Genomic DNA, 13,955 nt, shown 5'->3' on the forward strand with positions numbered 1-13,955 from the left:
GTCTACTTTAAAATGTTCTCCTTTCCTACTCCCTAGTCATGTTCACCTCATCTCCACTTTCTAATGCAGTTGCTAGCACAGGAAAACTTACCAAAAAAAAAAAAAAGATATGACAGGTGTTTATGAGTACGTTACAGCTAATGGAAAGATGTTCTGCTATGTTACTTGATTGTCTTTCTAATAAATCACAGAGTCGGATTGAAGTGCGTGAACCATACAAACCTGTGAAAACAAATCTGGATTTTAACAAAACAACCTTTTATTAGTGTGTACAGATAAGAAGAAGATTAATTCAGTAACAAATGTGAAGACGCACTCAAAGGTTGTCAACAAAAGTTTTATTCACTTTCTACAACATATCACAGTGATAGCATTGTGTCCTGCTACATCTGTGATCACTTTTCAGTAGTAATCTTTAAATAGTCCATACGGTTACAGTGGTAGAAAAAAAGTAAAAAATATACACTTACACAGAGGGAATTTAACCTCGAGACACACTTTCAAAAGGTACCTCACCTAGTGTGATGTTCCTTTTGAAACCAAAATCAACTGCCTACAAGTTTCGAGTATCCTATAGCTACTCATGTCTTAGAAAGGTTATAAAGAGTGGGTAAAAAAGCTGAGAAAAAGCAATGGTGTCAGCTATTTATATGCCTCGCACATAATTATTTCAACAAATTATTACAATTTTGTCATGAAGGATGAACGTTTTTGTATGTTCAGCAACGATAGTTCAGAGAATAACAGTTTTGGTTTCAATGAAGACGAAAAATGTCTCAAGCTGAGATTCACTTTTGGAACAACTTCCATTGCGACTGTGCAAGTACAAAAGTTCTGTAAGTAACTACTCTACTGTGAAAGCTCTGAACAAGGGGGAAAAAAATAATGACAGAAGTTTACGTAAGATATCATATGTACAGATTTTCCAGCTATGCATAGTCAGTCTGGCTAACACTGCAACTACTTCATTTTTTTTTTTTTTTAAATTTTTGCAAGGGGGGGAGGGGGGTGTTGGAAGGCGGGGTGTCCAGCTATGTTAGTAATAGTACCTCTCTACAAAGGTACCAGGATTAGCTAAAAAGATATGACCACTTCAAGCAATTTATGTGATCTATTACTATGACTGACTGAAGCACAACCCATAGAGTTGACTTTTTGTCATTCAAAAATCTGACATTGTGACAACAGACAGGGACGTTGAAAAAAAAACTGTACCAGAAAAAAAGATCACATAAATTTCACAAATTACCTCAGAGAAAATAATTCACAGTGGAAGAATTTGTTACGTTTACATTTACTGCACAACTCCCGATAAATTATACACACAGCACAACCAATAATCTTAACAAACTGTATGTTTCAAGATAATATGATATTACAATAGAAAAATTGGCATGGAATGCTGAAAACTTGATTGGCACACTGTCACTCTGCCCATCTTCCATTCTTTCCCCCTCTCTCTCTCTGTGTTTCATTCATGCCAAGCCCAAGTCACTGCCCCGTTTGACAGTCACTGCATTAGTCATAGATGAACAAAAAAAGTCAGAAACAAATCAACTTAGTCAATGCGAGACAGACACTAAAGACGTGGGGGGAGGGGGGGGACACGCAAAAGTAGAGGAAAATAAAGACGATTTCTCACTGTGGATGAAAAATGCCCCCCCCCCCCCCCACACACCCCAACATACAAAACCAGTGTAATCTTACATTTTGACCGTTACATCTGGAGTGCATCCCTTCATCTTCTGTGTTTTATTCAGATAAAATTATTGATTGAGCTAATTAATATCACTGTTGAAAATTGCAAACTGTGTGGATCATAATATGATTTCCAGTTCTCATTTTGCCGTACATCTTTTCAAGCATCAGCACTGTTTTGCCATATCTCATAAGTTTTAGTCTAAGTGAGCACTAACAAAACAGTACTTAGAAAATTAATAAGTTTTTGTCTACCCTGAAAACTTCAAACGAGTTGTCGGAGTTGCATACGCACATTGAACTGTTCACAATTGATACGTTGACAGGACAAAAAAACGATACATCTTGAAAAAATATGTCACCATAATTGATCTAAACGTTTGATCAGAAGGGATATTTCACAATTAATATCTACTGGAAACACTGTAAGATAAAAACAACAAATAAACAAAATCCAGCTAAAACTGATACAACATGAACTGTGTAGGACTCTGATAACATATTCTGGAAACACTTGCAATCTTGCTCTATAGTGCAGCAAAACAGCGAAATAACAAAGAGAGTTCATTTATTTAAAAAGATGTTAGGACTTCTTCCTTTGTATGCTTTTCAACTTTCCACACATAAGTAGACAATGTTGGTGGCAGGATCAAGCTTAACAACAAAAGATAGCATTTGTTGTATAGTGCAAGTTCCCACTTCACAGCAAGCTCTATGCGGTGCTTTACAATCTATATTATTACCCCAGCAGACTTGATAGCATTCTGAAACAATCAACAATCTCTACTTCCTGGGAAGCATACAGTGCAGCAAGCTCCCTTTTCACATGCGCTAAAACACCAACATGCTTAAGAGACCAATCTTACATTGAATCATTTTAAGAAAAAAAGGGAGAGGAAAAGTGAAAAGCATGATTAAATCATTCCTAAAATCAATGTAAATGTAATTTTTTGGGACTGCATCTTCTTTCAACCTACATCTTCAGCTGAACAGTTTGATACAAAATAAAGCTTCTGTATGTGCCACCTCCACTTTTTGACTCATAGTGTCATCTTGTCCCCAACCCCTCTGCTGTGACAAAGACACTAAGAAAAGCTTACATGCATGCAAGGCAGCAGTAAATTAGTATCAGGATGATAGTACATTATTAAAAAAAAGAAAGAAAAACTATAGCTCGACCCAAGAAGACACTATCAAAGAGTGCCTGTGGTCGACTTAAGGAAACTGTCATGGCAATACATCACTGTCTTTCTGTTCCACAACACAGCACAACTCAGATAACTTTGTGGATTTCAATTGATACATCATAACAAACCTTTGATCAGAATGGTATATAATATATTTTGAAACTATTGTAAACAAGTGTGGGTACAAAACTTGTAAAGATATAAAAATAAAAAGAGGTCCAATAAATGTACAATTCAGATGTGACTTGTATTCATGAGATCTATTCTCTCGTAAAAGTGCAAATTTTGACTTTTTTATTTTTCACAGTGTTGAGGCTTGCTGTATCAGATCTAAATTCTCTTTTGGAGGCATCTCGCAATGTTGCAAGTACACATACTCTTCATGTATGTAAGCACTGCCAACATAGTTCTGAATGAGGTTAAAACAAATCCTGTGAAGAAAAGAAACCAACAGCAATAATAATAGCAATCATTCTAGAAAAAGAAACTTTAAAAAAATTAAGGAAAATAACCAATTTAGAAATACTCCATAGTATGACAAGTCATTGGAGGTCATTTCCCTATTTAGGGTTCAGTACAATTCAGATTTAATCTCAAATGAGTACAGCAGCAGTATCGGCAGATAGTACCACTAAAAAGAAAAAGAAAAAAAACAACAACAAATGAAATATAAATAATGTATTTGCGTTAAGATCACCACCAATCTTGTGCCAAAAACCGGACACATGAAGCAGTGGAGATCCCATCTTGTTCACAGATCACTGACTTTGAGATTTGACCCATAGGCTTTTTTCAAATACTGGGCCACGCTACACAATCAAGGCAGTGTGTAATTTTGATATCAGGTTTTGATATCTTTGTATGTTTGATGTCCTGTAAAACAATATTTATCATAAATATGGAATGGTACCATCAAATCAGAACATGAAGAGTGAGTTTGAAACTTTTCTACTTTCCTGAATAAAAAAAAAAAGCAGATGTACCATTTTATGTTAAAGATCAAGGATGGAATCAAGTCACAGATAAATAAATCAGATCTATATATATACAAAAGCGTGCAAAAAGAATACACGAAACAGATGGCTGGAGTTTCTTCAGTAAATAAAAAAAAGACAATCGAAGGGCTTCTCTTTCTGAAATGAAGTCATTGGTCCATCTTGCAAAAAACAGTTTTATGATTTGCAGTACCTTTATATGATTTGCTACATTTTGTAAAAATTTGTGGTACCTTGTACTGTAAGGAAAAAAGGTTCCAACTGCTGGAGTCGACTTAAATAAGAGGAGCACTGTCTTTGACTGCTTGTAAGTCACAGAGGTTCATATCAATAAACCAATACCTCCAGAACAAGGGGGAAAAAAACCAAAGAGGTCAACATTCCATATCTTTTCTCACGTAATACGCTGATGGACAATACATTTGACAAACAGAATTCCTGTAATTTTGGCTGGGCCCTTTAAGAACAAAGACACAGACTATATTTTTAAAAATGTAAAACATTTTTCCTTTTTCTTCTTGTTTTAAGTTTTTACAATGACAGTTAAGAGAAAAAAAAACAAAGACAAATTCAGCCAGACGATTTTCCTTCTCTGCCATGGCAAAGGCTACCTTAAAGCAGATCTCAAACATGTGGGACACAGCTGGCCCCAGGTGGAGAGGATCGCCCAGAACAGAGACAGGTGGAAAGCCCTTTCTGGCGGCCTATACCCAATACCAGAGAGAAGGAGATGAATGATGATGATGATGTCTAAATCATGTAATATATGTACCGTCAATGGGAAAAAAAGGGGGGTTTGAGGGGTGATCACTCATATCTCACACATCATGTTTTGTGCAACGCAAATTTCCATACTGCCCAATCAAACTCTCCACATTCTTATTCTTCAATGATTGTGTACACACCCTTCACTCACTTCACCAACACAGCAGTTAGCACTTCCTTGGGAGTTCACACTCCACAAGAATGACCCACTCAAACGTTCACTCTCAGTCTCTGACAAGGACTCCGGGCAGTTTATAAGTACATTCCATTTATCAAATAGTCTGCCTCGTTGGAATGTAGCGGCCTTCCCTTCCTCAAACGAGTTTTCATATTTCGCAAGCGGCAGCCCACAAGGATGAGCAAAATAAGCGTGAACGCGAGACCGAGGGACAGAGCAATGATAGGGCCTTCTGCGTTACTGCTGCTACTGGCAATGATCACTTTCTCCATGAACAAATGGTTGTTGCCACTGCCAGCTGACCCAGATGGCTTGGGGGTTGTTGTGTCTTTGGAGGTGGCTGGAACCTTTGCCTTTCCATTGTCTTTGACTGGAAGTTTCTCTGTGGAGGAGCTCTTGTGTGTGGTGACGGGAGGAACAGCAGCAGATTTAGAAGATGAGGTGGGCTTCACTTCTAGTTGAAGAGAGAAACACAGACACAAGAATTATACTTTGATACAATACCAAAAATGAAAAAAGGCAAACCACACAATGAAACTGGAGACTTTCACTCTAAAATCAAAGAACAAGGGCATTATTAAATCTCACACACATCCTATAAACTGTAAGGCTTTGCTGCAGAATAAAAATCTGTCCCCGTCGTTTTATGCAAGAAAAATTATGAAATTATGCAGACTGACCCCAAAAATGTGAAATCATGCGATTCTGTTAATTTAAACAAAGAATTATAAAGGAAAATAAGCAGAAATTATACTAAAAAACATAAAATTTCGGGGACAGGAAAATATACAGTCTAGCACGCATGTAGCCAACAGATTTTCAGATCCTGAATAAAAAAAAAAAAAGGAGGAACACAGGTTTGACTCTCAAGGTCATTGGAACAGAAAGACTAGATCTTCTTAAGCTGCACAGTACAATCAAAATGAGGGTAATCACATAAAATTATAAGAAACTGAGAGACGAACATTACACACAATCATCACTCAGTAGTTTCAAGAAAGATATTATCCACCCTATAAAACATAATTTTACAATAATGGAACAATCAAGGATACAGAAGTTAAAATATACAGCAAAAAACAGACTTTACAACGTTACAACTTTTATGGTATCATGCGAAGCTTCATCAGCCTCATGTGTTTAGCATGTCTGTCTTCATGCGAGAGGACAGGATACAAAAAGATGGAATGACGAAACCATATCATTCCAGAAAAGGCAATGCATATGGTAAATTCAAGTACCTCTAGTTATCAGTCTTATGATGCAATGCAAGAGGAAACCATAAAGATGACACAGCCATTTGTTCATGTAGGCCTTACATCAGACCAGACGCCTACAACTTCAAAATGACACAACTCACCTGCTGGCTTCCCGTTGTGTTTTGAACTGGTAGAGCCACTCGGCTTGTGGTCTGAGGATGCTGCAGACTTCATTCCTGATAAAACAAGATAGAACATCAGGTGCTGTCAAATATTATGCTCACTTATACAAAGAACTAGTACCTTCAGTTACATTTCCTTTACAATGTAAACACACATTGCAAAGGGGCTCTCGTGGCCTAGAGGTTAAGGTGTTGGCCTCTCATTCAAAGGTCCGGGGTTTGAATCCGGGTAGCGAGAGAAATTTTTCTTCTCTAAAAGTGTTTCCTTTCACCTCCTTTCCTGCTCTTTCTGCCCCCACCCACCTCGCCTCCTCTGCCTCACCTCCTTTGCCCCCTCCTCTGTGCTCCTGACTCTTTCTGCAGCCTTTCTACTACTACTCCTAGGCTCCTTATTGCTGTCTTTTAGCCACACCGCTGATCTTCTGGTAGGAAATATCTACACCTTGCCTTCTCGGACAAGAACGAAAAATCTCCGAGGGCCAGTGAGCAGGTTGCGCACCTTAAAGATCCCTTGGTGGTCTAAAATCGATAAAAGTAGGCTTCGGCCGCCACCCGGACAAAAATTCAAAATTTCCTACCACCTGAAAAAGTTAAATGTGTCTGCGCGCACATATGGCTTTATGCAGTTGCGAGCACAGTAAAACACTTACCAAAACCCCCCCCCCAAAAAACAACCATTGCAAAACAAAACTGCATGCAATACCATATTTTTTTTTTAAACCATTGCAAAATATTTCCCATATTGAAAACATCCTCAAGGACGAGACTACAAATGACACTATTTGTAATGGACAGGGACATGCACAGACAAAATGAATGAAAGCTGTGAAGTTATAGCCTATGGCAAGTCAGCATCGTAAGGACACATTTTGCTAGAGATCAGATAACGAGGATAAAATAATGGAAAATATCCAATAATGAACTCTGATATTGTGATAGTAACTTTATAAAGAAAACCCCCCAGAAAGAACAGAAGGTTCATTTCACAGAATCTGAAAAGTGAATTTTAAACAACAAATTCAAAGGCCTGTTGCGACCTCAGTGCTTTCTTGTCGTACCTCCATTTTTTTAAAAACAGTGAAAACAGTTCATAACAAAGAGTGAGCTTAAGAAGGAGTCACATTTTCACTGTTTAAAAAAATGGAGATACGACAAGAAAGCACTGAGGTCGCGCTATTCCTACTGGGATAACCTTCATCGCCAACGAGTTACTCACCTGTGTTCTTGTTCAGACTGCCCGACTTCGGCAAGTTAGAGCCTCCAGGGAAATCTGAGAAGGAGACAGGAATTAAAAGTCAGTGAAAATGCATAAGAAACTGTTTACATGAAATATACAAAGTTATGGACATTCTATACAGAAAAAAAAGGACGTTGAAAACTGAAAAAAGCTTAAGATTAGAATTACTGATACTAGACCAAAAGATTGCAAGCAAGGACATGAGCCAACGAACTCAAAGCAGAACCCACTGAAAAGATGAAGAATCTGCTTTAAAAAACAAAGTGAAAAGAACTTCACTCCGGCTGTACTTGAGAGAAAAATCTGAAAAATGTTATATAACTTATACAAATTTATTTTCAAGTCTTGCTCCTTATGCCTTCTTTTCAGACCAATTCATTTTTTATATTTTTTTAAACTACACTTTCTTTCAAAAGAAATTGGTGACACATTCTCAACAAGATCATTGTTAATGATTGGTCTACTCTACCTACCACTACCATGACAGCTAAAGCTCCATTTTTAAAATAAACCCATCTGACCTAATTCAAAGCAACACAACAGTATTAATTTGGTGTACAATATTCAGATCATACATCATAATGACACTGCGACAAAAGCAAGCTTTGACATCCTTCTTATTGAACTGCATCAGAATCAATAATGTGATAATAATAAGGATAAAACAATATAGAAAAGAAAATACACATAGTAGCATGCCATAGGCTACTATAGTACCTATATATTCACAATGAGTTTCGGCAATCATTATTTTTTCAATTTCAAAGTGCAATAGATCTAGTTCAACCATCTGATGACATAACTTGACCTAAAACTGAGTAGTGTTAACAGAATGGCAGGTCACACAGAGTCAGAGTACATGTGTGGCATAGCTTTGTGGCTGGAGCACAACAGAGGGTGTTTACATTTTAAAAAAGCACTTCACATCCACGGAAATGACATTTATGCCTTACTCATGAAAAATAACAGCTAAAAACATCAGGACAGAAAAAAATAGATCACAAAAAGACTAAACAACAAAAAACACCAAAAGAGCTAGCCTACATGATGAAATGGATTTAAAAAAAAAAAATCTCATTAGCATCATTAGTTCAAGTTTCTGTATGAGCTTTTAAATTAAAATCTCAACTATAGTTAAATCTTGAATGCAAGGGGCCCATTGTGAGATTTTAGGGAAGGGGAATGTTGCAGGTTGGGGGTTGGGGGTTGGGGGAGGGGTGTCCAAATCTTGGCCAGACTGAACCAAAAGAGATTTGGAGAGAAAGCATAGTACAGAGTGAACATTTCAAACACACACCCGAGAGGATTATGGAACATATTCCATTGAGGTTGTTGGTTCTGGGAGGGGGAAGAGAAAGCTGTGCCCCCCTTTGGTAAGACAGCAGACAATATTTATCTGAAACCTGATTCAGGTATAAATGGAAGGAAGAAGATTGCAAGAACTAGAACATTAAGGAGACTGTGAACGCAAAATTCTTGATCTTATGGGATCACACCAAAGATGATTAAAATACTTTTAAAAAATTAGATGTAATAGTGATAACAACACAATAAGAAGATCAGAAGGCACACAAACTAAAACCATGACAACAATATTCTAGCACAAATTCAGAGCGGTGCATCAACTAAACTAAAAAAACCCAACAGCACACGCAAAGTCTGGTCAACATAGTAATACTTCGTTTTTGTACCGGAACTTGGAAAGGGGAAGAGTTAAGAAGGGTATATAAATGAATGGGATGAGGAAGTTAAAGGGAGTTTATTCAAATCATGCAAAGGTGAGCAAGGATGAACACAGAACACATAAACAGCGTACAATGGCAAACTGTACAGTAGCTACAGAAGAATTAGTAACAAGATATTTCAGTGGGGAGACAAACATCACTCCAACAAACACCATCCTGAATAATGAGTGGGTCACATACAGATGACAATACTGAAAGCCTGAAGTCTACTGCTTTGAGCATGCCAAGCAGTCACAGCAGGCTTTGTATGAGAAAGTGTCAACATTGTGCTTTCAAAAACATGCTTACTTGTACACAATGCAACATAGTAAACAACTGACCACATAAGAGCATATGTGCAAAATGTTTTCTCATGAGTCCTTTTCTTTTGTTTAGGAGTGCAATAAAACATAATCTTTTCCAAAGCATTTTATTTCTTTTTAACATCAATTCAAATAATAAGCAGTAAGATTAACACTAGAACTTAAATCAAAAAAGGTAAATAAAGATATCCTATTGACACTACAGAAATAAAATGAAGACAATCAGTTTACAGGACAAAAATACAGCTCATACTGAAAACAGAACTCTATCAATTCTTTCGTCAATATCAAAACCACAAAAGCATGTGCTTGACAACACCAAGAACTAGTGTGAGAGGGACTCAGAGATTACCCTCATACAGTCCAGCCGAAGGTTTGTAGGACTGGGGGCTCCCCACAGGTGGATACAAGTCTGGGTCCTGGTACCCTGATGTACCGAACTCTCCGTTAAACTCGTATCTGTTGGGCTGCTGGAACCTAGAGTTGTACGAGGAATCTGGATAGCCCAGGTAGCCAGAGTTGGGACCATTGTTCTGATAGGGTGCCCCGTACGACTTCTGCCGGCCCAAGTACTGACCTCCAAACTGGGAAAAGTCCTCGGTGCTGGCAGAGTTGTCCAACAAACTGCTGGGAAGGGAGTCCAATGTCTCTGTTGGGTACTGGGCAAAGTACTGTGACGGGTCGTAGTAGGGGTTGTTGACTGTTTGTGGCTGCTGGGCTTGGTTTTGGGAGTTAGAATCTCCTGCCCCGTACGAGAAGTAATAGTTAGAGGGATCCATCCATGTCTGTGACTTGGGATAACTCTTGTCTGGTTGACTTTGCAGCTGGGATCTTGGAAGTGAACCTTGGCTGTTATACGAGTTTGACGAGCTCTGAGACGGAGCTGAAGGCTTCAATTTTTGACGCGTAGCTCCAGGTTGCTGCTGATTACCGACTTTAGATGAGACAGGGGGGTTACGGTGACCTTGGCTCTGACGAGAACCGGAAGCTGTTGCTTGAACTTTTGGTTGGCTCAGCCTCGAGTTTTGAACACCGCCTTGATTTACTGGATGGAACACATTGCTCTGAGATTTCACGCCTTGCTTTGACGGTCGTGGTGGAGAAAACACTGCCTTTTGTGGTACCTGAGACGGTTGGTTCTTCATGGTCGGCTTGGCCACCATTTGTGGCTGTCCCGGATTGAACTGACCACCCTCTGCAAATGCAGGTGTGGGTCCTTGAGGGAGTTTAGGCCGAAGGTTGGATGAATAATTATTTCTGCGTGCACCTACATTTTGGGGGAGGACTTTATGGACAACATTCTGAGGGCTTTGTGGCATGTTATTGGGAACCTGAGGGTTCGGGTCAACCCTGTTTACCACACGTTGCACAGGCAATTGATTCAAAACCTGCTTTGGTCCACTGTTTGGGTTATCATGCTGATTCATACTATTGGATGCAGGGTTAGAATTTTGAGGGATATTCACAAAGGTTTTGGCATTGCCGTAATTAATGTTGTTAGCTTGCATGTTGTTAGGGGACTGAGCATAGCTAGGGTGGCTGTTAGAATCTGAGTTAGGAACAACAGGCTGGACAGGCTTTTGGGGTATGGGAGAAGGTGAGGGCAAGCTGTGAGCTTTGTTGTTCCCCATGCTGGGTAATGGTGCCACGGGAGCTCCGGACTTTTGCTCAGGTCTTACGTTGTTGGGCACGACGGGAAGAGAAGGTCGGTTGACTGCTGCAGGGCTAGGCATGGGTCCTTGACCTTGCTGTGACTGTGACTGAGTTGAGGGCCAACCACCAGCCTGTGCCTGCTGCTGCTGCTGCTGATGCTGTGGAATGGCTGGCTGCTGTGGCTGCTTTTGCTGCTGTAAGACAGGCTGGGTGAATGGGTCCATCATCCCACCGACAGGATTTTGGTTGTTGTTGGCGGGGTTGAAGCCCCGGCCTCTGTAGGCACTGTTGCTATACTGAGGCCAGCCCTGCTGACCTTGTCGAGACCAGCTATTGAGCTGGGGATTATTGGCTACAAAGAAAGGAAACAACAGACATAAAAATCAAGTGCCGCTTTGTAATCCTGCCAAGCTGTAACTGACAAAAACAAATATAAAATTGGTGAATCAATATATAGACAGATATAGTTCAACCTGTCCAAGACGACTACCCAATTTTGATGCGGAAAGTGGTTGTCTTATATAGATAGTCTTCTTGGACAGTGACACTATACTAAAGAAATAAATTGTAAAGGGGGCATGGGAAAAGGTGGTTTGTATAGGAGGTGATTGTTATGGACAGGTGGCCATTTGGGCAAGTTCGACTGTAATAATATTGGGAACAGCTGCAGTAACTGAAATGAAACGGTTGGACTGTAGTAATTTGCGGGAAGTCAGCATGAGAGCAACTTCAGTATGTAAAGGACACATTAGGACAACAGAAACATTGTGAAGAAAAGGAGCAGACCATACCCCAGAGCTTACATCTAGCACAAAAAGGATAAAGACCAAGTCCAAACAAAGTCCTGACAGTGGAGATGTGTCGGAGGAAACATAAGAACGACAAAGAAATGAGGGAGAAAGGAATGCCCATCAATGGGAACCCAGCACCCAACAACATTTACTCATTACAGAACACCAAAAAAAAAAATAAAAAAATCAGTCAAAAGGAAAAAAAACTTTTCACCATGTCCCAGAACGAAAAAGAGAGAGCAAATAGAATGAAATTTCTCTTGCTGATGAAGAAAAAATATTGTAAAAAGCCTCAATTCGAAGAAAACAAAATGTGAATAAAAATTGGCAGCTCCAAGCTTATGGGAAATGGGGACATTTTCAAAGCAGCAATAAAAAGAGACACTTGCCCTCTAAACAATGACAAACACAAGTTCAAGCCTCTATTGTTAACAAATTCACCCCTATCGTCCAACTTAACACATTATCCTATGTTCCTGTGCGTACATTTGAATAGAATTTCTGACGTGTTTATTTCTATCTAAAATTACATAATCACTGAACGTGACATTTTCTCCGACAAGACTGACTACCTGATGCTGGCCTCATCTCTTCCTTCAAATCTTGTCTACTCAAAGCAAAGAGCTCATTGGAGCACTAACACTAAACACAGGTGGACTACAGAAGTTAAAAAACCAACACTTACTTCACGGATTTAAGAGATAGAATATAATTCTCAATGTTTTACGCTCTCCCCGGACACAATTTAGGAGACTGGCTGTTTCAACTCTACCTGTCACGGACAACCTGATGATGATGAATGATGATACTCTAATAGAAATTAAAATGTTAAAAGCTGAAGAGTTAGGAAATCATAGAAAAATTGGCCAGGGCAGTATCCACACCAGTGGTGCATGGCTGTGAACAAGAAAACTGATAGGGACATTAAATTTTTTTTCAGTCCTACTAAATAACAACAAACAACTTTTAATACAAGTCTGTTAAAGTGGAAATTTGCAGGGGATTGAGAAAGCTCGTAGGGTACCTGCAACAGCGTCACAGTTGAACTCATCCGAGCCATCAGCACACTGGAGGTAGGAGTCACACACCTGCTCTCTGGATATACACTCTGGCCCCCGGCTCAGGGTGCCAAGCTCAAAGCACTCAAAGTTAGAGGGTGGGCATACTTTGCCTGGGGAGCAGACAGTGATGTATGAAAGTTAAAGAGATAAACATGAGGTTCTGTCTTTTGTTTACTGGAGTATTAGTTGGGAGTTTTTAGTTTAGTTTTAGTAAGAGTTTTACGGCACTTGCAACACAATAGGGTCATATAAGTGCCCAAGAATAGATGTGTTACAAGAGAGTAACATACATAAAAAAGGAGGAGAGATTGATTTTTCATAGGAAAGAAGGAGCAAACCACACAAGAGCACCTGCCAACCACCCACTAGTTGGGAGTTTTAGGGCACCTGCAACACAAATAAGTCGAAAAGCATCCAAAATAAGAAGTGATACTACTAGGGAGTAACATACACAGAAAAATAAGAGGAACGATAAGAACAATAGATGTTCGATAGGAAATATGGAGCAAAGCACACCACCAGAGTGCATACTGACCACCCACATTCTGTCCTCACAAATGTACTGACTTTTGTTTTAGTAAGAGTGTTACGGCACTTGCAACACAATAAGGTAATATAAGTGCCGAAGACTAAAAGTGTTACCAGAGAGTAACAAACACAAAAAAGAAGAAGGAGAGATAAGGACAATAGATGTTTGATAGGAAAGAAGGAGCAAACCACACCAGACCACCCATCGACCACCCGTCAACCACCCTCAATCTACTGATCAAAAGACCGACAGACAGAGTGGCAGAAAAACAGATAGATAAGCAGGCTGGCAGACATTCAGCACAAAACAGACAGATAGGCAGGCAGGCAGACATTCAGACAGACAGACATTCAGACAGACAGACAGACAGATAGGCAGACAGACAGACAGACAGACAGACTGACTGACAGACAGACAGACAGAGAGAGAGAGA

At 39.4% G+C, this 13,955-nt stretch overlaps 1 protein-coding gene across 1 annotated transcript in view; it reads right to left on the minus strand.

Moving 5' to 3' along the window:
• Positions 1–319: 319 nt before the first annotated feature.
• Positions 320–13,955, minus strand: part of LOC101860343 (nuclear receptor coactivator 6) — a gene marked incomplete in the record, with an annotated part of 55,532 nt that continues 41,896 nt past the window's right edge. The window contains 5 exon segments of the mRNA XM_005101165.3: positions 320–5,277; positions 6,184–6,258; positions 7,421–7,474; positions 9,841–11,493; positions 12,957–13,103. Coding sequence (XP_005101222.2) covers positions 4,898–5,277; positions 6,184–6,258; positions 7,421–7,474; positions 9,841–11,493; positions 12,957–13,103 — 2,309 coding nt within the window.

This window comes from Aplysia californica, unplaced genomic scaffold (genome assembly GCF_000002075.1).
Source record: "Aplysia californica isolate F4 #8 unplaced genomic scaffold, AplCal3.0 scaffold00271, whole genome shotgun sequence".
NCBI classification, from domain to species: Eukaryota; Metazoa; Mollusca; class Gastropoda; order Aplysiida; family Aplysiidae; genus Aplysia; species Aplysia californica.